The following is a 22,537-nucleotide window of genomic DNA, read 5'->3' as shown; positions in this document are numbered from 1 at the left end:
CAGGCAACAACATAAAGACCTATATGACAACATCAGAACCTAATGATTCTACACCTGCAAGACCTGAGCATACCAATGCAGAAGAAGCAGAAGAAATCAATCCTAAAAATGACTCTAAGAAGATGATAGAAGTCCTTAAAGAGGATATGAAAAACTCCCTCAAATAGGAAATAAAAATTCCCTTAAAGAAATGAAAGAAAAAACAAACAAAAAATTGGAAGAAATTAAAGAAAACCAAGAAAAAGTAATTAAACAGATGAAGGAAACAGTTCAAGATTTGAAAATTAAAATTGAGACAAAGACACAAACTGAGGGAATGCTGGAAATAGAAATTCTGACTAAACGAACAGGAACTACAGATGCAAGCATAACCAACCAATGCAAGAGATGGAACAGAGAATCTCTGATGTTGAAGACACAATAAAGAAAATAGATTCATCAGTCAAAGAAAACATTAAAGCCAAAAAATTCATAACACAAGACGTACAAGAAATTTGGGAAACCATGAAAAGACTAAACCTAGGAATAATAGGGATAGAAGAAGGAGAAGAATACTAACTCAAAGGCACAGAAAATATATTCAACAAAATCATAGAAGAAAACTTTCCTAACCTAAAGAAAATACCTATGAAGATACAAGAAGCTTACAGAACACCAAATATCCAAAAAAAAAAAAGGGGGGCCCCATGCAATATAATAATCAAAACACTAAACATACAGAACAAAGAATATTAAGAGCTGCAAAGGAAAAAGACCAAGTAACATATAAGGACAGACCCATCAGAATAACACCAGACTTCTCAATAGAGACTATGAAAGCTATAAGGTCCTGGACAAATGTTATGCAGACACTAAGAGACCACGGATGCCAACCCAGACTATTATACCCAGTAAAACTTTCAGTCACCATAGATGGAGTAAACAAAATATTCCATGATAAAACCAGATTTAAACAATACCTATCTACAAATCCAGCTCTACAGAAAGCACTAGAAGGAAAAATCCAACCTAAGGAAGTTAAACACACCCATGAAAACTCAGGCAATAGATAATCCCACACCAACAAATACCAAAGAAGGAAAACATAACACTACCACACACACACACACACACACACACACACACACACACACACACACACAAAACAAAAAACAAAAAACAAAAAAAAACAGGAATTAACAATCACTGGTCATTAATATCCATCAATATCAATGGTCTCAACTCACTATAAAAAGACACAGTCTAACAATGGATAAGAAAACAGGATCCATCCTTCTGCTGCATACAAGAAACACACCTAAACTTCAAAGACAGACACTGCCTTGGAGTAAAAGGCTGGAAAAAGGCTTTCCAATCAAATGGACTAAGAAGCAAGCTTATCCTAATATCTAATAAAGTAGACTTCAAACTAAATTTAATAGGAAGAGATTGAGAAGTACATTACATATCACAGGGAAAATTCACCAAGATGAAGTCTTGATTCTGAATATTTATGCCCAAATACAAAGGCACCCACATTTATAAAAAAAAATTACTAAAGCTTAAATTGCACATCAAACCATACATACTAGTAGTGGGAGATTTCAACACACCACTCTCACCAAGGGACAGATCTACCAGACTGAATCTTAACAGAGAAATAAAGGACCTAATAGATGTTATGACTCAAATGGACTTAATAGATATCTACAGAACATTCCACCCTAACAGAAAAGAATATACCTTATTCCTAGCACCCTATGGAACCTTCTCAAAAATTGACCACATGCTCGGTCACAAAGCAAATCTCAACAGATATAAAAACATTGGAATAACCTCCTGTATCTTATTGAACCACCATGCCTTAAAGTTAGATTTCAACAACAACAAAAACTATATAGAAAGCCTACAATCTCAAGAAAACTGAATAATGCCCACCTGAAGCACCAATGGGTCAAGGAAGAAATAAAGAAATTAAAGATTTCCTAGAATTCAATGAAAATGAAAGTACAACATACCCAAACTTATGGGACACTATGAAAGCAGTGCTAAGAGGAAAAATCATAGTACTAAATGCACACATAAAGAAGTTGGAGAAATCTTATACCAGTGACTTAACAGTACAACTGAAAGCTCTAGAACAAAAAGAAACAAACTCACCCAGGAGGAATAGACATCAGGAAATAATCAAATTGAGGGCTAAGTCAATGAAATAGGAAGAAAGAGAACATTACAAAGATCAATGAAACAAAGAGTTAGTTTTTTGAAAAAAATCAACAAGATAGACAAACTCCTAGCCAAATTAACCAAAAGGCAAAGGGAGAGCATCCAAATTAACCAAATCAGAAATGAAAAGGGAGAGACATAACAACAGACAATGAGGAAATCCAGAGAATCATCAGGTCATACTTCAAAAACCTGTACTCCACAAAACTGGAAAAATCTGAAAGAAATGGACAATTTTCTGGATAGATACCACATACCAAAGTTAAATCAAGACCAGATAAACTATTTAAATAGACCAATAACCTCTAAGGAAACAAATAGTCATTAAAAGTCTCCCAACCAAAAAAAGTCCAGGATCAGATGGTTTCAGTGCAGAATTCAACCAGATTTTCAAAGAAGAGCTAATTCCAATACTCTTCAAATTGTTCCACACAGTAGAAACAGAATGAACATTACCAAACTTTTTTTTTTTTTTTTTTTTTTTGGTTTTCTGAGACAGGGTTTCTCTGTGTAGCTTTGCGCCTTTCCTGAGACTCACTTGGTAGCCCAGGCTGGCCTCGAACTCACAGAAATCCGCCTGCCTCTGCCCTGAGTGCTGGGATTAAAGGCGTGCGCCACCACTCCCCGGCCTTACCAAACTTTTTATGAGGCTACAGATACCCTGATACCCAAACCACACAAAGATGCAACAAAGAAAAGAGAATTACAGACCAATCTCCCTCATGAACATTGATGCAAAAATACTCAACAAAATATTGACAAACTGAATCCAAGAACATATCAAAAAAATTATCCACCATGACCAAGTAGGTTTCATCCCAGGGATGCAAGGATGGTTCAACATAAAATCTGTCAATGTAATACACCATATAAACAAACTGAAAGAAAAAAAAAAACACGATCATCTCATTAGATTCCAAAAAAGCCTTTGACAAAATCAACACCCCTTCATGATAAAGGTCTTAAGAGAGATCAAGAATACCAGGAACATTCCTAAACATAATAAGGGCAATTTACAGCAAGCCAACAGCCACCATCAAAATAAACGGAGAGAAACAAAGCGATTCCACTAAAATCAGGAACAAGACAAGGCTGTCCACTCTTCCCATATTTATTCAATATAGTATTTGAAGTTCTAGCTAGAGCAATAAGACAACAAAAGGAAATCCAGGGGATACAAGTTGGAAAAGAAGAAGTCAAGCTTTCACTATTTGCAGATGATATGATAGTATACATAAGTGACCCCAAAAATTCTATCAGTGAACTCCTACAGCTGATAAACTCTGTAGTGGGTAGCTGTTGCAGCTTTGACCTGGAAGTACTACCCCCATTGAGGCTTCAGTAACTCTCACGCCTACAAGGCGGGGCTGAGACAGGAGCCCTTAAGACCTAAGATCTGGATGTGCCGGCTCTCTTGGTTCCTGGATCCTGGACGCTGGAGGTAGATTGAGCTGTTTTCCAGAGAACACCGCTGGACTGTGCTACACCTTTCCCAGACCCTGTAACCTATCCCTTTACTTGTAAGTTACCCCACAAAATAAACTTCCCTTTTAACTTAAAAAAAAAAAAAAAGACAGAAGGAAAAGTGACTACTGAACTCTGCCAAGACAGGGTAAGATGGTCTTTCAGAATTCCTGCTTCTGAAAATGGTCTGTCAGATAATCTAGGCCTATAGCCAATTTGAATGCACCAACAATGCTGAGAAACATTAGGTGACTGTCCAGGCTGCCAGCTGTCTCTGTCTACTCTTGCAAGACTCCCAAAAGTTGCTTGCATCCATCTTCCATTTCTCAGGTATCATTATATTCCTTCTCAGGTCTTTGATGGGATTCAAGACTAGCAGTTATAGTTACAACTTATTATATATATATATATATATATATATATATATATATATATATATATATATAATATCTTAGATAGAACATATTAAGTATTAGATTTAGGTTCTTTAGGATAGGACACCTTTTGGAATGATCTTTGTAACATGCCATTTACCTATGCTCCAGACTTCTCTGGATTTTAGTATGTGTTTCTTGTTTGATATTGTTCGTGTTGGTTGTAGTTCCATCTTATCTAGGTCATTATCCCTCATTACTCCTGGACAATATTTGATAATCATTCCTATTGTATATAGTCTTGTAGAACCTTCTTATTTAGACAAAAGGGGGAGATGTAGTGGGTAGCTGTTCCAGCTTTGACTTGGAATTACTACCCCCATTGAGGCTTCAGTAACTGTCATGTCTACAAAGCAGGGCTGAGACAGGAGCCCTAAGACCCGAGATCCAGATGTGCTGGCTCTCTTGGTTCCTGGATCCTGGATGCTGGAGGTAGATTGAGCAGAGTTTTCAGAGAACACCGCTGGACTGTGCTACACCTTTCCCAGACCCTGTAACCTGTCCCTTTATTTGTAAGTTACCCACAAAATAAGCCTCCCTTTTAACTACGTGGAGTTGCCTTAATACTACAACCAATATCCACTCTCCTAATATTTATTCAATATAGTACTTGAAGTTCTAGCTAGAGCAATAAGACAACAAAAGGAGATCAAGGGAATACAAATTGGAAAGGAAGAAGTCAAGCTTTCACTATTTGCAGATGATATGATAGTATACATAAGTGACCCCAAAAATTCTATCAGTGAACTCCTACAGCTGATAAACTCCTTCAGTAAAGTGGCAGGATATAAGATCAACTCAAAAAAATCAGTAGCCCTCCTATACACAAATGATAAAAGGGCTGAGAAAGAAATCAGAGAAACATCACCCTTTACAATAGCCACAAATAATATAAAATACCTTGGGATAACACTAACTAAACAAGTGAAAGACCTGTTTGATAAGAACTTTTAAGTTTCTAAAGAAAGAAATTGAAGAAGATACCAGAAAATGGAAGGATCTCCCATGCTCATGGATAGGTAGGATTAACATAGTAAAAATGGCAATCTTACCAAAAGCAATCTACAAATTCAATGCAATCCTCATCAAAATCCCAACACAATTCTTCACAGACTTGGAAAGAACAATACTCAACTTCATATGGAAAAACAAAACACCCAGGATAGCTAAAAGAATCCTGTATAATAAAGCAACCTCTGGAGGCATCACCATCCATGATCTCAAACTCTACTATAGAGCTACAGTAATAAAAACAGCTTGGTACTGGCATAAAAACCGACATACGGACCAATGGAATTGAATTGAAGACCCTGACATTAATCCACACACATATGAACACCTGATTTTTGACAAGAAGCCAAAACTATACAATGGAAAAAAGAAAGTATCTTCAACAAATGGTGCTGGCATAACTGGATGTCAACATGTAAAAGATTACAAATAGATCCATATCTATCACCATGTACAAAACTCAAGTCCAAGTGGATCAGACAGAGACCTCAACATAAATCCAGTTACACTGAACTTGATAGAAGAGAAAGTAGGAAGTACTCTTGAACGCATGGGCACATGAGATCACTTCCTAACTATAACACCAGTAGCACAGACAATGAAAGCAACAATTAATAAAGGGACAACTGAGAAGCTTTTGTAGGGCAAAAGACACGATCAATAAGACAAAAAGACAGCCTACAGAATGGGAAAAGATCTTCACCAACCCCACATCTGACAGAGGACTGATCTCCAACGTATATAAAGAACTCAAGAAACTAGACATCAAAATACTGAACAATCCAATTAAAAAATGGGCTATAGAGCTATACAGAATTCTCAAAAGAAGAATCTCAAATGGCTGAAAGACATTTAAGGAAATGCTAAACATCCTTAGTCATCAGAGAAATGAAAATCAAAATGACTCTGAGATACCACCTTACACCTGTCAGAATGGCTAAGATCAAAAACACTAATGACAGTCTATGTTGGAGAGGATGCGGAGCAAAGGGAACTCCTCCACTGTTGGTGAGAGTGCAAACTTGTACAACCACTGTGGAAATCAGTATGGTGGTTTCTTAGAAAATTGGGAATTGATCTACCTCAAGGCCCAGCCATACCACTCTTGGGCATATACCCAAGGAATGCTCAATCATACCACAAAGATACATGCTCAACTATGTTCATAGCAACATTATTCGTAATAGCCAGAACCTGGAAACAACCTAAATGCCCGTCAACTGAAGAACGGATTAAGAAAATGTGGTACATATACACAATGGAGTACTACTCAGCAGAGAAAAACAATGACATCATGAAATTTGCAGGCAAATGGATGGAACTAGAAAATACCATCCTGAGTGAGGTAACCCAGACTCAGAAGAACAAACATGGTATGTATTCACTCATAAGTGGATACTAGATATAAAGCAAAGAACAATCAGACTGCAACCCACAGATCCAGGGAGGCTACCTAGCAGGGGGGACCCTAGGATGACTGTGGCTTATAATAAGTTTTGGTTTTGCCCAATCACTGGGCAAGCTTTAGTGAAACATTTCACTATTAGGATAAGAATTTGTACTGTATCAAGCTAATGAAAGAAAATGCTGACCATACTTTTAGGAGGAGAGACTAAAATCTTTTTAGATTATGGATTAGCCTATAGAAAAATGTCTGCTGTAAATCAAACAGTGAAGGGGAAGATGAACAGGAATCTCACTTACACAACTTAAGTAAAACATAGCTCTCTGAACAGATGAAGCTAGGTTTCTTCTGTATCCCAGAATCTAATCAGTATTTATATGTATAAGTAAGTCAGCTATCTTTTGGCTTAAAAGGGCTTATTGGGAAATGTTATCATTTATACTATCTTCTACAGAGAAAATATTTTACTGTTTAAAATAACCCTGAACTTCTAAATTATAACCTGTTTTTATGTTCAGAAAAATAAAACAAAAAAAATGAAAAATCAATTGATGAAAAGTATGTAGGTGGCTTACTCTCCAGATTTTAAAATTGCCTCTAACGTTGCTCAAATTAATAAAAAAAAATCAGTCAAATTAACACCAGTTTTCTTTTACTGTGCAATTTTGGCCTGAGACCTGTGCTGAGAGGCAGCCACACTGTCTACCTCTGAGCTGCCCAAATAGTCATCACAGAGTATTAAAATAGCTTCCCAGTTGTCCCAGAGCCCTGAACTCATGAAGAGAGGGCCATGTAGTTTGCAGAACCTGAGACACTAGTAGTTAGAAGATGCTCCTTTGTTTTCTGAACCATCGAGAACAATGTGGCAGTTAGGACTATGGAAATGCTTACCACTTAAGACCTTTACAAAAATTATTTCCTGTGTATGGCATTTGGCTGGATGTATGTATGTATGTATGTATGTATGTGCAAGCCTGGTGCCCTTGGAGGCCAGAAGTTGTCAGACCCCTGGGATCTGGAATTACAGATGGTTGCGAGCCACCATGTGGGTGCTGGGATTTGAAGCTGGGTCTTCTAGAAGAGCAGCCAGTGTTCTTAACTACTGCGCCATCTCTCCAGCCCCCACTTAGACTTTTTATATTACTGAAAGCTTTGAATGTCTTCTGACAGATTTGTTTTTGAGATGGGTTCTCGGTAGGTGACTGGCCCTAGCTTCCCTAGTGCTAGGGTTAAAGGCATGTCTCACCACACCTGGACTTCACTTTTTTTTTCTTTTCTTTTTTCTTCTCTTCTCTTCTCTTCTTTTCCTTTTCTTTATTTAATGCTGGAATGCCCGTTTATTGAAGGAGGGAAGAGGTCTTAAATACAGGCTTACAGCACAATGGGAGAACCCCGGAGGGCAGAAGTTCACTACTGATGTTTTACAATCTTGCATCTAAGCTGTTAACGCCCAATATGCAGGATACACAGACAAGGAACTTCCCTTAAGTATTCAGGAGGGTGGAACCCGGCAGGGAATTAGCATAGGGAGGATATCAAGGTCAAGGTCAGCAAGCAAGGCAACAGTTACCCAAAACGGGGCCAGGGCCCTACAGGTTCCCCTTTTACTAAAAAATGAGCTTCTGACTTAGGTTGCGTGGGATGTCAGCAGGTCACCTTACCATGGACTTCACATTTCTAATCTTATCACAGTTTATATACCATGAGAAGGATGAGAAATTCCTAGAACTTGACTGTGAGCCTGTGTTCTGAATCATTCTTTTGACCCAGAGTTGCCATTGTCCATGCTTCCCCAAGCAGCTTCATCATCTTTCATACTGTGGTGTTGGTGATGTGGCATTCCTGAAAAGCACATTCCTCTGTCACTTCCAGAATTTTCTCCTAAGTGGCTGACAGCCATTCTGCAATTTTTGATGCTGAGCCTTATTACCATGAGCCAGGCAACAGCAGCCACATCCCAAGTGCCACCTACTGGCAGTGACTGTGAGTTGCATGAGATTTTGGGCATTTTAGCATTTATACCAGTTATATCATTTTTAAAGGGTTTCATGACATCAAGTTGGTTGGAATGCCCATTGATTGGCTCGCTTTGAAAACAGAGACGACCACACTGCTGTAATGAGTCAGACTGAATTTCTAGACAAGGGGGTTGAAGGATCTCTGCTCACTTCTTGGCATAGCACATAGACAATATAGCCTCCTGTCACATTCCCGACAGTTAACTATTTCACCAGACAGGAGTGGACTGACTGCAGGGTCTGGTCCCGAGCTGGTCTAGGACAGCCTAGACCAGTGGAGACTGTTGTTAGTGTCTCAGGAGGGTAGGGAAGCAGAGGGGCCAGGCAGCCCATGGAGGCCACAGGCTTTCTTCTCAGACCTCTTGGGACTCAGGAAGAGAAGCCATCAGTTCTCCCTTCCAGAGTCTAATGTCTGGCCACTTGTTCTTGTGAGGGAGGTGGGGGCAAGGCTGCCTGCTTTCTAGTGTTCTTCCTCTTGTACTTAACACCTGTCCCTCAGTAGCATTGGCTTTGGGGGAACAGGCTGTGGTCAGTCAAACCAGAGCAATAGGGCTGTTGGATAGAAGGACATCTTAGCTGATGAGAAACAGAGGACCTGGAGGTTTCCTGGTATCAGGACTTTGGAAGTGTGCCTTCAAGCTGGCAGGCTAGGAATCAGCACAGTGTTGCGATTACAATGTGCAGAACCATGCCTAGTAGTACAATAGATTTTCAGAGTACACTGAACTACAAAGGGAGGAATTGTTTAGGGATCAGTGGTTCCTTCTACTCGTGTCTCTGTGGACTCAGGAACTAGATGCGGTCCAGAGTCTGTCTGACCTGTGTTCTCCCGGGCTTGGGACAGTTTCCTACGTCCTTGTGTTCAAGAGGCCTAAATGTACCTTCCTGGGTCTGCACTCCTACTAGGCTTACACTGGAGTCATCAGCCTGCTCACCTCATGCTCCCCTGGGGTTTCTCTGTAACCCCAGATGGTCCACACTAGAAGGCTGCCTGTGGGGAGCCAGCAACTCCTCCCCAGTTGGTTCCCACGTGCACTCTGTCTAAACATGCAGTTCCAGACTTCTAGGACCCCTTACAAACATTCTGACCTAGTCTTCATTGATGGGGCCAAGCCCTCCTCCATTGTTCCCTGCCGACAGGCATCCAAAGGCTGCAAGCATTTGCTGGTTTCTGGGAGACCTGGTTCAGGAATCAGGTGTGCGTAACGCCCCCTCCAGTCAGGTCACAGATGGTAAACCAAGAACAGAAGGTGAGGAAACAGATTCCATGTTCACATGATTATTCTTGTTTATTGAGGTCTGTTTGTTCTCAACGGGTGCTTTTTCCTCCAAGTAAACAGAGCAGGCGCAAATATCTATAATGAATAAATTTATTGTCTTACAAAAATCATTGTCTAGAAATATGGGAGTACAAGAAAAGATATTTGCAGTCAGGTGTCTGGTGGTCAACAGCCAGTACAATCCATACAGGGGAAATCAAGGATTCCAAACCCATGTGACAAGTTCTTCCTAACAGATGTTAAAGCTTTTAACCCAAAAGGTCTGTGTTTTCCAGCACATTGCCAAGGATCGGGATTTGTCATTAACACTGATTTGCTGTCACTGAATGTTTGTTTATACTACTTTACTAGAGAGGTACATGATATGAAGCACAGTCAAAACTGAATACATGAAGTTGTTAGAGAGGCAAATAATATATTTAACATTGTCTTAGTACTGTAGTGTCTAAGGCACTTTCTGTAATGTCAGTTTGCTCAACTATCAACCAAAACCAGGATGCTAAGTGTTCACTGTAACACTGTCCAAAGGAAGGGAAAAGGAAAAAGGAAGGATCACACACCCACTGGCATGTCAACATTCAGGCAGATGGCATCTGTTCTCGAGGTCCTATAGCCTCATTGACAAACTTGGAACACACCTCTGACACAAAACCAATATTCCCGTTTTGGGCTCAAAGCAGTGGCTGAATCTGCAAGGTCAGCAGGAGGGTCTGGCTGGTTGGAGAGGACTTCTGTGAGCTTCCCAAGGGTCACAGCGGCTCGCTTATCCCAGCAAGCCAGACACTTTGGGGGAGCGCCTGGAAGTCACTGTGATGGCTGCCACCTGGGGTGCCTTAGCTGGGTTGTGGCCACTACCCTCTCTGTGCGCAGACAGCCCTGGGCCAAAGACTATTCACATGAGATGGTGGGGACACCATAAATTTGAGGGGCAGGGCCACCCTTGGGAGATGGGCAGGATAACCCCAAATCGATGCTGCTTCCTCAATCCAACCCAGCCCTCCTAAGTCTCCAAAGCCCCTTTCACAGTTTGCTCATTATTCAAAGGAAATGATACAAGCGAAGGAAGGTTCACAATGTTCTAGGAGACTGGATGTGGTTGAGGGGTCAGGGCCACATGAACACAGAACTAAGGTTCCTGTCAGTTCGACAGAGCATGCAGAGCAACTGAGCAACGATCCTGGGGCAGCCCCAGGCCCAGCGACTGGCAACAAAGGGTCTAGAATTTGTTTCAAAAAGGGTTATCTCCTCTTAATGTGTCATAAAGTGGTCTCTTGATGAGTCTATGGAAAATAGATGCAGCCATGAGACAGTCGGTTTAATACGCATGTCTGGTGGAGGTGTATGTATCAAAAGGGGGCAATTGTACCTAGTCTGAAGCAGGATACAGTCCGCGCAGGCCGCAAAGCCTTAAGACACAGTTGATCTGCCTGTGAGGAATCCCGGAGCTTGCCATTCCCGAGTGCAGGGCTCAAGCAGACTAGCGCTGGGCTGAGTTCGGCCTGTCCTGTGTCACCTCCAGCCTCCCACGGCTACTCTGATTGGGGTGGCTGCGTCTCATTGACGTCACTGGCCTTACTTTCCGTGTCGTCATCCGATAGCTCCAGTGATGCCCCCTCAATGTGGAGCTGGCGCCGGCCAGATCGGCTTGAAGAGAAACTGATGGGGCCACCCCGCCTGGGAGAGAGCACAGGAGCATGTGGCCGTTGGGCTGTCCCACCCCAAACAGTGCTCATTCTCTACCCCTACCCCTCTACCCCAGCCTGGGCCATTGCAGTCTTGGAGGTGGGGGTGGGGGAATGCTCTACTCCGAAAGGCCTCCGATAGACATGGTGAGGAAGACTGGTTAAGGTGAAGCTCTGTCTCCACACAACCGTCCTTGAAAGGCCAGATAGCAAAACCTTAATAAGCTTTGTTTTTGTATTTCACAGTCCTTTAAAAAACCAAGTTTCTCTGGGTGTTCAACCACGTGGGGAGCTGTGCTGTGACCAGAGCTTGTATTTCAGGGCACCAGGGCAGGGCGGTGGTGGCGCACGCCTTTAATCCCAGCACTCGGGAGGCAGAGCCAGGCGGATCTCTGTGAGTTCGAGGCCAGCCTGGACTACCAAGTGAGTTCCAGGAAAGGCGCAAAGCTACACAGAGAAACCCTGTCTCGAAAAACCAAAAAAAACAAACAAACAAACAAAAAAAAAAACCAAGTTTCAGTTTACCGGCCACACAAAAGCAAGACACCGCAGCCTTTGCCCACTAGACAGAGGCCCGTGCTGGCTCCCCGGCTTTTCTGGGCAGTGTGTGTGTGTGTGTGTGTGTGTGTGTGTGTGTGTGTGTGTACCGTTCACTCTCGCTATGCTTCTGGACTTCCTCACTGTCCTGCAGAGGAGCAGTGAGGAGTGCTGGTGTATCAGGCCCTACCAGGAGCTCTTGCCCTGCCCGTGTGGAGGCTGTGGCTTCTCTTCCAATGTAGATGTCTGGATGTGGACCAACACCAGGCCAGACTGCAGATGGATGTGTTCCACTGGCCTGCCTCTCTGCTTTCCCCCACTCATTACTACGAAGGCCATAAATCTCAACTGCAAGGATTCCAGACACGGGCTCCACAGAGCAAGCCTGCCAGCCCACCGTGTCCTCCCCGAACGCTTACCTGAGCCGGTTCTTCAGCGTGCTGACCTCACGGCTCAGGCCCTCGTTGGCCTCGGTGGCATCGTCCAGTTCCCTTTGGAGTTTACGCCGGGATGCGTTGGCACGTGTAGCCTCCTCTTCAGCTTCCTCCAGCTGGCGTTTAAGCTGCTTCATCCTGGCGTTGGCCTTCTCCATCTTGGGGAGTTACAGGAAGGAAAGGCAAACAGAGAATCTGGGTCAGCATGGCTCTGTGTGACATCTTGTGAGCATACACACGTTTCAGGGCTGGTCCAAAGCTCTTCCATGTACCTTCACTTAGTAAAAGCCAATATTACAGAACAAGCTACACAATCAGAGCTTAAAACTGCCTTATCCTGAGTTTCTGTAGAAGAAACAATCTAGTTTTCCATCCACACATGTAGGCCAGCACTCTGGACAAAGACACTGTCCAGATGCCTCCACCCTCATGAAGCATGGCTGTTTCCACAGCACACTGGATTCAAGCCCAGCCACCCTGGGAGAGTGCAGTATGCACCAGCCTCTTAAGAACCCACCATGGCGCCTTTGCTCCTAGATTTTAGGGACTACTGCTTGGTGCCTTATGGTTACAGCTGGCAAGTAGGGAAGCAAAGGTCCCTAGGGTCTGGCCAAAGGCAGCCATCCCCCAGTGGTGTTCCTTCACCTAGTGTAGAGAGACTGCAGGGGGAGGCATGCACAGGCTGCAGGCAAGGGGTGGTCTTGACTTGATCTTGATCTCTACTGGATTACAGGCATGTATGGGCGAGCACTTCAGTACTGTGCGTTCGTAGTAGGGTGTGTGCACACGGACATATGTTCTTCACATGTCCCTAATTTCTGTTGTTTACCATCTCCCCAACTTACGTCCATCCAGTTTCCTGAACTATTCTAGGCACAGAAGTGAAACTGAGAAAAACTTTCACTGCCTGTGAAGCAGTTTAGTGGAAGAAGCTGAATGCTACTTTAAAATCTGGTCCAGGGCCCATACCTCAAAGCCTCAGTGGCTCTCTTTCCTCATTATAACTGGTGGAAACATGGGATGTTGCATGCCAGTCAAAACACCATAATTAAGAGTTTTCAAAAACGTGTTTTTAATTCTGACTTGTTTGCTGAAGCACTTCCAGGGTGGTGACCTTCACCCCACCGGTTTTCTCCCACCTGCTCTTTTTTCGAAAATTTATTTGTATTTTATGTAAGAGTGCTGTCTCTGCATGTATTCCTGCATGCCAGAAGAGGGCATGATATCCTACTATAGATGGTTGTGAGCCACTCATGGGGTTGCTGGGAACTGAACCCAGGTCCTCTGGAAGAGCAGCCCGTGCTCTTAACCGCTGGGCCATCCCTCCAGCCCTCTCCTACCTGTTCTTTATACTGATCCGCATGTCGCCGCTCATCTTCAACCTGCATGAAGATTTCCTTCAGTTTCTTCTCTGTTCGACGGACTAGTTTGTTAGCAGCTGCTCGTTCCCTGTCAAAATGACCACAGTGGTTTGAAGTCTTGAAATTAATGTTAAATGGGGAAATATTTTTGAAGTTCTTTTTCTTTGGAAAATGATACACATTGGAATGCCTTTTTAGACCTCCCAGAAGCCTGAAGTAGGGATTCCCTTTCAGTACAACACAGCATTTATTTGTTCCTATGCACACAGGTATTGAGTGCCCTGAATAGCATATATCACATACACCTATTAATCATAGTAAACAGACTTGTGGTCATCACTTAAAAAAGAAAAAGAAGCTGGGTGGTGGTGGCGCATGCCTTTAATTCCAGCACTCGGGAAGCAGAGCCAGATGGATCTCTGTGAGTTCGAGGCCAGCCTGGTCTACAGAGTGAGATCCAGGACAGGCACTAAAACTACACAGAGGAACCCTGTCTCGAAAAACCAAAAATGTTGGCAGCTGTTAGAGCTGATGAAAACACCACACCCCACACACCACGCAGAAGTGAAATAAATCACCACGGTTCCCTGGGACTGCTCCCCATTTAGAGGTGACTGACAGGGAGGGTCCCTGCAGATGGGAAAAGTTCCCTCCTACCTGGATCTGGTGGGGTCAGGTCAACAGGCAAGTTAGAACTTGTCAGTGAAAGCCTTAATCACATCTCACTGATTACACCTGCGCACACTCCTGCGCAGTGGAGTGCAAATGCAGTTCTGGGACTGCAGGTCGGGAGGGCACTGGCCCTGCATTTCTGGGTCCCATGCTCCCCAACAAGGTGGCTCTGTGGGGAGCTGTAGCTGCCTGCTCATTCTGTCCTGTGCAACACTCAGTTTCACCATGCTTCATTTGGGTGTAGTGGGAACTGTGGGGAGGGGTGGGGGTAGGGGTAGGGGAGGGAATAAATGCTTTTGTGCTACATTGCATTTCTAATCCGCTAGAGAATGAGCACCTCATAGTGTGGGTGCTGGGAAGTCACAGGGCAATGGGATGGCTTCCAGCAGGGCCAGGCAGAGCCTTAGCCTCTGAGCACTTCTCTCACAGCTCACAGGACCTTCTACCTCCTGTGCAGGTCACATGTACTGTGCTACCACATCCCTGCATTGGCGCCCCTATGTAAGGATGTGCCCTGCATTGGCGCTCCTATGTAAGGACGTGCCCTGCATTGGCGCCCCTATGTAAGGACGTGCCCTGCATTGGCGCCCCTATGTAAGGGACGTGCCCTGCATTGGCGCTCCTACGGTAAGGGACGTGCCCTGCATTGGCGCTCCTACGGTAAGGGACGTGCCCTGCATTGGCGCCCCTATGTAAGGACGTGCCCTGCACTGGCGCTCCTACGGTAAGGGACGTGCCCTGCATTGGCGCTCCTACGGTAAGGGACGTGCCCTGCATTGGCGCCCTTATGTAAGGACGTGCCCTGCATTGGCGCTCCTACGGTAAGGGGCGTGCCCTGCATTGGCACCCCTATGTAAGGATGTGCCCTGCATTGGCGCCCCTATGTAAGGACGTGCCCTGCATTGGCGCTCCTACGGTAAGGGGCGTGCCCTGCATTGGCGCTCCTACGGTAAAGGACGTGCCCTGCATTGGCGCTCCTATGTAAGGACGTGCCCTGCATTGGTGCCCCTTCGGTAAGGGGCATGCCCTGCATTGGTGCTCCTATGTAAGGGACGTGCCCTGCATTGGTGCTCCTATGTAAGGGACGTGCCCTGCATTGGTGCTCCTATGTAAGGGACATGCCCTGCATTGGTGCTCCTATGTAAGGGACGTGCCCTGCATTGGTGCCCCTTCGGTAAGGGGCACTTCTGTGTCTTGATGTGGCCTGGAGCCTGGTCGGTCTACAGCAGTCAAGGCAGGCAGTCTGAGGCCCACAAGAGCATCTTACTTGGCTTCCTGCTCGAGCTGCTCCTCCAGCTGCCCAATCTTGGCTTCCAGGGCCGAGATCGTAGCCTTGAACTTGGACTTGACAGCCCCTTCCAGCTCCTGCAGCTTGGCCTTCAGTTCCTTGTTTTGTCGCTCCAGCTGTTGACGGGCATTGTCACTCTTCTGGGCAGCGCTGCGTTCCGCTGCCAGCTCTGTGTTCAGTGTGTCCACCTAGAAGAGGAGAGACGGTTAGCTGACCCCTGTGGAAGCAGAGCGCCGCTCCCGGGGACAGGCCGCACGTGTGGAAGCAGAGCGCCGCTCCCGGGGACAGGCCGCACGTGTGGAAGCAGAGCGCCGCTCCTGGGGACAGGCCGCACGTGTGGAAGCAGAGCGCCGCTCCCGGGGACAGGCCGCACGTGTGGAAGCAGGGCACCGCTCCCGGGGACAGGCCGCACGTGTGGAAGCAGGGCGCCGCTCCCGGGGACAGGCCGCACGCACCTGCAGAGTGGTCTTGCGGAAGCGGTCGTTGAGCAGCTCCATGTTGCTCTGCTCCTCCTCCAGCTCCTCCTCCAGCTGTGCGATCCGAGCCTCCAGGCGCCGCTTCTCATCCAGCAGGGCAGACCTAGGCACAAGGAAGGGCATCAGCAGAGACGCACAGCCCGAGAACTGTGAGGTCGCTGGATGACCCGAGCATCACTCGTGATGGTGTCTTCCCCCCATCTCTCCCTCATCCATGGACAAGCCCCACCCTCCCCCAGTTCTCTTCCCTGCCCACATCTGTCTTCCTGGTTCTGGCACTGTCCTCTGAACCGGTGTGGTGACTTCCCAGTGACCTCCCTGCTGCTACCTCTGCCTCCGGAATGCAGCCAGGATCTCAGATGAGACTGTGTAATCCTGGCACAAACTGTCCTGATGTCCCAGCACTCCCGAGGAGAAAGCAGCTTAACTGGGCAAAAGAACTGATCATTAAAAATATCTATCAGAGCAAGGTTATAAGGAAGCTACTTGCCAAGCCAGTGAATCTGAAAGTGAGGCCTTGAAGTACCAGGTCAGTGCAGTTCATGGATGTCTGTTGTGTGTGAGCCACTGGACTGGGACAGGTGTGTACACACGTGTGTTGTGTGTGACGGGCAGTGCCTGAGTCTATCCAGACTTGTGGTCATCCTTTAGTCCTCAACAGATGAGCAAGCCCACTTAACTCTTGAATGTCAGGTGACTGTCCCCAGCCTTTGTGAGTGCACGTTTGAGGGCCGAGAGGCATGGCTGGAGAGAGTGGGCCGAGTGCCAACGCTCCCTAGACACCCATCGCCGCTGGGGGAGACTCACTTGCCAGAGGCGCTGTTGGCGATCTCATCAGCCAGTTCATCTCGCTCCTGCTCGGCGTGTCTGCGGGCTCGCTCAGATGAGGCCAGCTCCTGCATGAATTTACCGAGTGAGACCTGGTCATTATCTTTTCCCTCACTCTAGTCATGCTTCCACACACTGCAGTCTACAAGACAGGGCTGGCTAAGTGCCGAGGTGAGATGTGCTACCAGACCCCTAAAAGAAAACGCCACCAAGGAAGTGTTTCACTGTCCCTTGTGTGGAGCAGCTGTACCCCAGTGTACACATAAAACCCAGCCTGTTCTTTACCATTATGGAGCACGAGCTTTAACCTTGAGCCCCATGGAAACCCTGGTCACACCAAACCACACCAAATCACAGCATGTTCTAAGCCTTGGAGCTACTGACCGTGGTATGCTGAACTAGAAAGCCACTAAGAAAGTAAGTGCCATGTACTTGGAAATGTAAGCCACACTTTTAAAGTAGTGGATTAAAGAAGCCATTAATGGAAATTAGAAAAATACAGAATTAAGTGACAGTGAAGTCACCCTGTATCAAAATCTGTGGGACAGAGTAAAAGTAGAACTTCAGAGAGAAGTTTGTGTTAGACAAGAGTCTCCAAGCTCAGGAGTCATCCACTTAGTGTAGAGTGTGTGTTCTCAGCATGCTGGAGGCCCTGGCTTCACTCTTGGGCGCATGCGCACACCTCACAGAAAGGGAAAGTAACCCACGGGAAATAGACACAAACAAAAGACAATAGAATAGAAAGGATGAAAGGACCGGAAGCTGGCGTGCAGGGTAAACCTGGGTTCTGCTCCATGTGTGATCCGGTTTTCATTTTCTTTTTCACCCTACCACCTAAGGAGCTCCTTTTCTCTTCAGCCCTCCCTGATTGACATTGTCTCCTCGCCCAGCTGCTGTACGCCTGGACTGGTGTTTTCTCATAGGAACCGTTTCACGCCAATATTTCGGGTTACTATCTTTTGAGGACATCTTGAAAATATATACAGAGATGTATATACTCAAGGGTGCCTTATTACATGGGTAGAATTCTATTCTACATGCTACTCATGATGGAGACCTTAAGAAATGGTGAATGAAAATTACTTGTTTTAAGATGTTCCCCTCCGGAATGAATGAAGCCCATGTCTCTTACTATAACAGAACAGTACTTCTGTGTGAAATAGCAACCCTACTGGGGGCGCTAACTCAAAGCTCACGTTAAATAATGATCTCTCCTTTCTCATGGGGGGCAAATTCTAGAAGGCTGTGGACCAGTTCCTAATCAGCTCTCCTGCCTTTAGCCAGGAGAGGAGTGTACCTGAGCAAGCAACAGAGTGCTAGCATTTGTGCTGAACTGCAACCACACCGTGAAGGTCACAAAATACACTTAATCTCAGAGTGATCCTAAGGACAAGCATTTGCTGAACATGTGGACGACGGAGAAAACACACCTCCTGCAACTGAAGGATTTCTGCTTCCAGACTCTTCAGTTTCTTTTCACTCTCCTTGGATTGAGCAAAAATCTCATCTCTGGACGCCCGAGCTTCTTCTAGTTCACGCTGGTAATCCTTCATCTGTGCCTGAGGTTAAATACCAAAGTCATTCTAGAGAGTAGTTTTCATTCTCAGTACTGTTTCATCGTACAAAGTATACAGACGTTAGACAGCTACCCCAAGATCCCAGCCTGACAGACACACCGTGTAAATTCTGTAAAACCCTCAACAGGAGCGAACACGCTGCATGGTAGCATGTAAACACGGAATCTACGCCATGACCAAGTGGGTCGCCTGCTGTGTGACAGACACAAATGCATTAATATAAAACCCATGTCACCTCGGCATTTGCAGAGGTCGAATCTGATCGAATCACCTTTTCCTTAGAAATATATTCCACATGCACCGAACAGAAGGGGGCTTTAATTTGAAGACCATCAAGTAGAGAGGCCCAGTCTCAAAAGCTCTTGCTTAACCCGGAAGTGGAAAGTCCAGCCCAGATAATTCAACAAGACAAGAAAGACCCAACCAGGGAAGAAAGGAATAAACCTAGTGGGTTTATGGCATGACCTTCACTTAGGGTACCTTCACTTTAGGATACTAAAAAAGCCATTACAGCTAGTAATTGACTTCATTAAGATTGACAGGCGAATATACAGAAGTTGCATTCAACATTAAGCATAAAATTAAGTATAGATAGCTAGGCACAAACTTAAAAGATGTGTAGAACATATATACCAAAGACTATAGAATGTCAGACAGAAATTAAAGATGATATACATAGCAAGAAGAAATTTATGTCCAGAGGAATTATATTAATGTGCAAATTAAGCTACTGCCAACCAATTAGAATCCAAGATTGCCTTTTTTGTGTGTTTGTTTTTGCTCAGTGATATAAGCTAATCCTAAAATTCATACAGAATTGTAAGGAATCCAGCCCGAATAGCCAAAACCAATCTTGAAAATGAATGAACGAACCTTGACCAGCTGTACTTCCCAATTTCAAAATGTGGTACAAGCTACAGTAATCACAAACAGTGAGGTAGGTGCACACACCAGGCCTACAGATCACAGGACAGGATTGAGAGCCCAGAAATAGATACAGGAGTATGCCAAGATGATCCAGTGGGGACAACACTTCACAGACGGGGTCAGGACAATTGGATATGCCTAGTCAGAAGACTGGAGCTGTGTCTGCACCTGATGCCACACAACAAAAACTCCTAGAAGACACCTAGGACTAACTCAGTCTCCGAGTGGGTGGCTGTTTAGAGTAGACACGGGAGAGAAAACCGGACTCCACTGAAAATTAAAAGCTTGTTTTTCTCTTTTGGAAACAGGGTCTCCAAGTCAACCAGGCTCGCCTCACACCTGCTGTGGAGCTGAGGCTTACCTTTAACTTCTGATTTTCCTGCCTCCACCTCCCAAGTGCTGGGATAGCAGGCTGGCACCACCACAGCTAGGCTTCATGTCGTACTGAGCTCAAACATGGAGCTTTGTGCATTCCAGGAAAACATTTTACCAACTGGGCTATACTATACCCTCGGCCCCAAATTAAAAACGCTTGTGCTACAGACAATATCCCCTGAATAGACAACGTTTTGACATAATCTATCTCCTAAAGCACTGCATCTAGGGCTGGCCAGGTGGCTCCGTGGGTGAGGGCACTTGTGTGTGAGCCTGCTGACCTGAGCTGAGTAACACTTGGAAAGGTGGAAGGTGAGAACTGGCTCCAGAGTCTCCCTCCGACTTCCACAGATGTGCCGTGCAGTGCCCACAGATGTGCCGTGCAGTGCCCACAGATGTGCTGTGCAGTGTCTACAGATGTGCTGTGCAGTGCCCACAGATGTGCTGTGCAGTGCCCCCTCCCATTATGCATACACAGAAAAAACCCAAAACCACAAGATAAATCCTTGAAAAATTACAGCCAGAATATACAAAATTTCAGTGTTTCAACTAAATTGTTAAGACAGTGCAGCTGAAAAGATCCCCAGGCAGGATCAGAGGACATCATGTTTTTAAACGTAAAAGATAATGTACAGTGTGCACATAAAAAGACGTTCAGCACCATTAGTCAGTGCGAAGATGCAAATGGAAAGCACAGTTTGAGGGACTGCAGGGGTACCTGCTGTTTGTTACACTGGTTGCCAAACAAACAGAAGATTCAAGTTTAGACCCACAGCACCCACAAAAGCTGACCGAGTGCCTGTAATCCCAGTGCAGGGGAGCAGAGACAGGAGGATTCCTGCAACTTGTTGCTGGCTAGTCCAGCTGAATCTCTGAGCTCAGGTTCAGTGAGAGGTACTAAAGAACACCAAGGTGGAGTGTGACTGAGGACGATGGTGACCTCTGGCCTCAGTACCCATGAGCACGTGCACACATTTGAAGCACACAAACCACAATGAAGAACCATTTCACACCTACTGAAATAGCTAGAACAAAATAGTGCAGATTAGCAATGTTTGGAAAGGCTGTAGAGAGAAGAAAATGCTTATATGTTGTTAGCAAAACAGTGCAGCAGTCACCGTGGATAAAACCGCCAAAGTTAAACACAAAGGAAGGCTTGGTGGGACACACCTTTAATCCCAGCAGTTAGGAGGCAGAAGCAGGTGGGTCTCTGAGTTCAAGGCCAACTGAGACTACACAGTGAGACCCTGTCTCTAAAAGCAAACAGACATAAAACCAAAAGTTAAATACAGATATTGTATTATCTGGCACTCAGGTGAAAGAAAAAGATCAGGGAACTGAAAACATCATAGCCATACAAATGGATGGGTGTGGTAGTTTGAATGAGAATGGTCTCCAGAGGCTCATATATTTGAGTACTCAGTCCCTAGTTGGTGGAACTGTTTGGGAAGGACAAGGGGGTGTGGCCTTTGAGGCCTTTCAAAAGCCCACACCCATACCATTCCCAGTTAGCTCTTTCTCTGCCTTTGGTTGTGGCTCCAGGGGGTGCTCTCAGCTGCTGCTCCAGTACTGTGCCTGCCTGCAGCCATGCTCCTGACAAGATGGTCATGGGCTCTAACCCTCTGGAACTGTGAGCCCAAAATCAAATGCATTACTCCGTAAGTTATTTTGATCATTGTGTCTTAGCACAATAGAAAAATAACCAAGACTGTGTTCATATTAGTGAATTTCATGACAGCCAAAAAGTAGAAACTGCCCACTGCTTCTAGCTTTGAATGGATGAACAAAATGTGATGTGCATGTTTCATCTGTATATCCGTACAGTGGGATTATTCAGTAATAAAGCCACAAAGTGCTTATTCATGCTACGACACGGATAAGGCTTGAAAAGCATTACGTGAAAGAAGTAGCCACAAAAATCCATCTATTGTAGGATTTCATTTCTATGACATGGCCAATAAAGACAAACTCAGACACACCAAGTCAGTGTAGCACATTCGCATTGGATGTGGCAGAGATGGGGAATGAGGAGATGGTAATGGCAGCTAATAGGTATGTGGCTTCTTTAGGAAGGGCTGTAATTAGCACTGGGTTCTATAACTCAGGATAAACACACACCTCAAAACCCCAAACCAAAGGAAATGAAACAGGTTCTATGGTATGTGAACACATCTCAATAAACAGCTGCCAATAAAAATTCTGTATTTTGGTTTTTCTTTTTTCTTTTTTTTTGGTAAAGAAAAATGGTTTTTGTAATTATCAAGCCAAAATAAAAACATTTGTATTCAGCTTTAAAACATTTTAAAATTTAAAGCTGGGTGGTGGTGGCATACACCTTTAATTCCAGCACTTAAGGGGGAGATTTCTGTGAGTCTGAGCCCAGCCCAGTCTACAGAGCTTGTTCCAGGACAGCCAAGGCTGTTAAACAGTGAAATCCTATCTTGAAAAACTAAATTAAAAAAAAAAAAAAATTGTGAGTGTTTTGCCTGTGGGTGTGCATGTGTACCACATATGCATGCAGTACCCGTGGAGGCCAGAAGAGGGCAACAGAACCCCTGGAGCT

The 22,537-nt window shown here is 45.0% G+C and overlaps 1 protein-coding gene across 1 annotated transcript in view; it reads right to left on the bottom strand.

Moving 5' to 3' along the window:
• Positions 1–9,889: 9,889 nt before the first annotated feature.
• The window catches only part of Myh10 (myosin heavy chain 10), a 136,917-nt gene continuing 124,269 nt past the window's right edge, over positions 9,890–22,537 (bottom strand). The window contains exons 35-41 of the mRNA XM_059270938.1: positions 18,526–18,654; positions 17,075–17,163; positions 16,247–16,370; positions 15,771–15,979; positions 13,811–13,919; positions 12,456–12,628; positions 9,890–11,491 (exon numbers count right to left, since the gene is read on the bottom strand). Coding sequence (XP_059126921.1) covers positions 11,347–11,491; positions 12,456–12,628; positions 13,811–13,919; positions 15,771–15,979; positions 16,247–16,370; positions 17,075–17,163; positions 18,526–18,654 — 978 coding nt within the window. The 3' untranslated portion in view covers positions 9,890–11,346. The remainder of the gene's footprint in view (positions 11,492–12,455; positions 12,629–13,810; positions 13,920–15,770; positions 15,980–16,246; positions 16,371–17,074; positions 17,164–18,525; positions 18,655–22,537) is intronic.

The sequence above is a fragment of the Peromyscus eremicus genome, chromosome 8a (assembly GCF_949786415.1).
Source record: "Peromyscus eremicus chromosome 8a, PerEre_H2_v1, whole genome shotgun sequence".
In the NCBI taxonomy this organism is placed as follows: domain Eukaryota; kingdom Metazoa; phylum Chordata; class Mammalia; order Rodentia; family Cricetidae; genus Peromyscus; species Peromyscus eremicus.
Note: the sequence above shows the minus strand (reverse complement) of the source record. Positions and strands in the feature narration are given on the sequence as shown.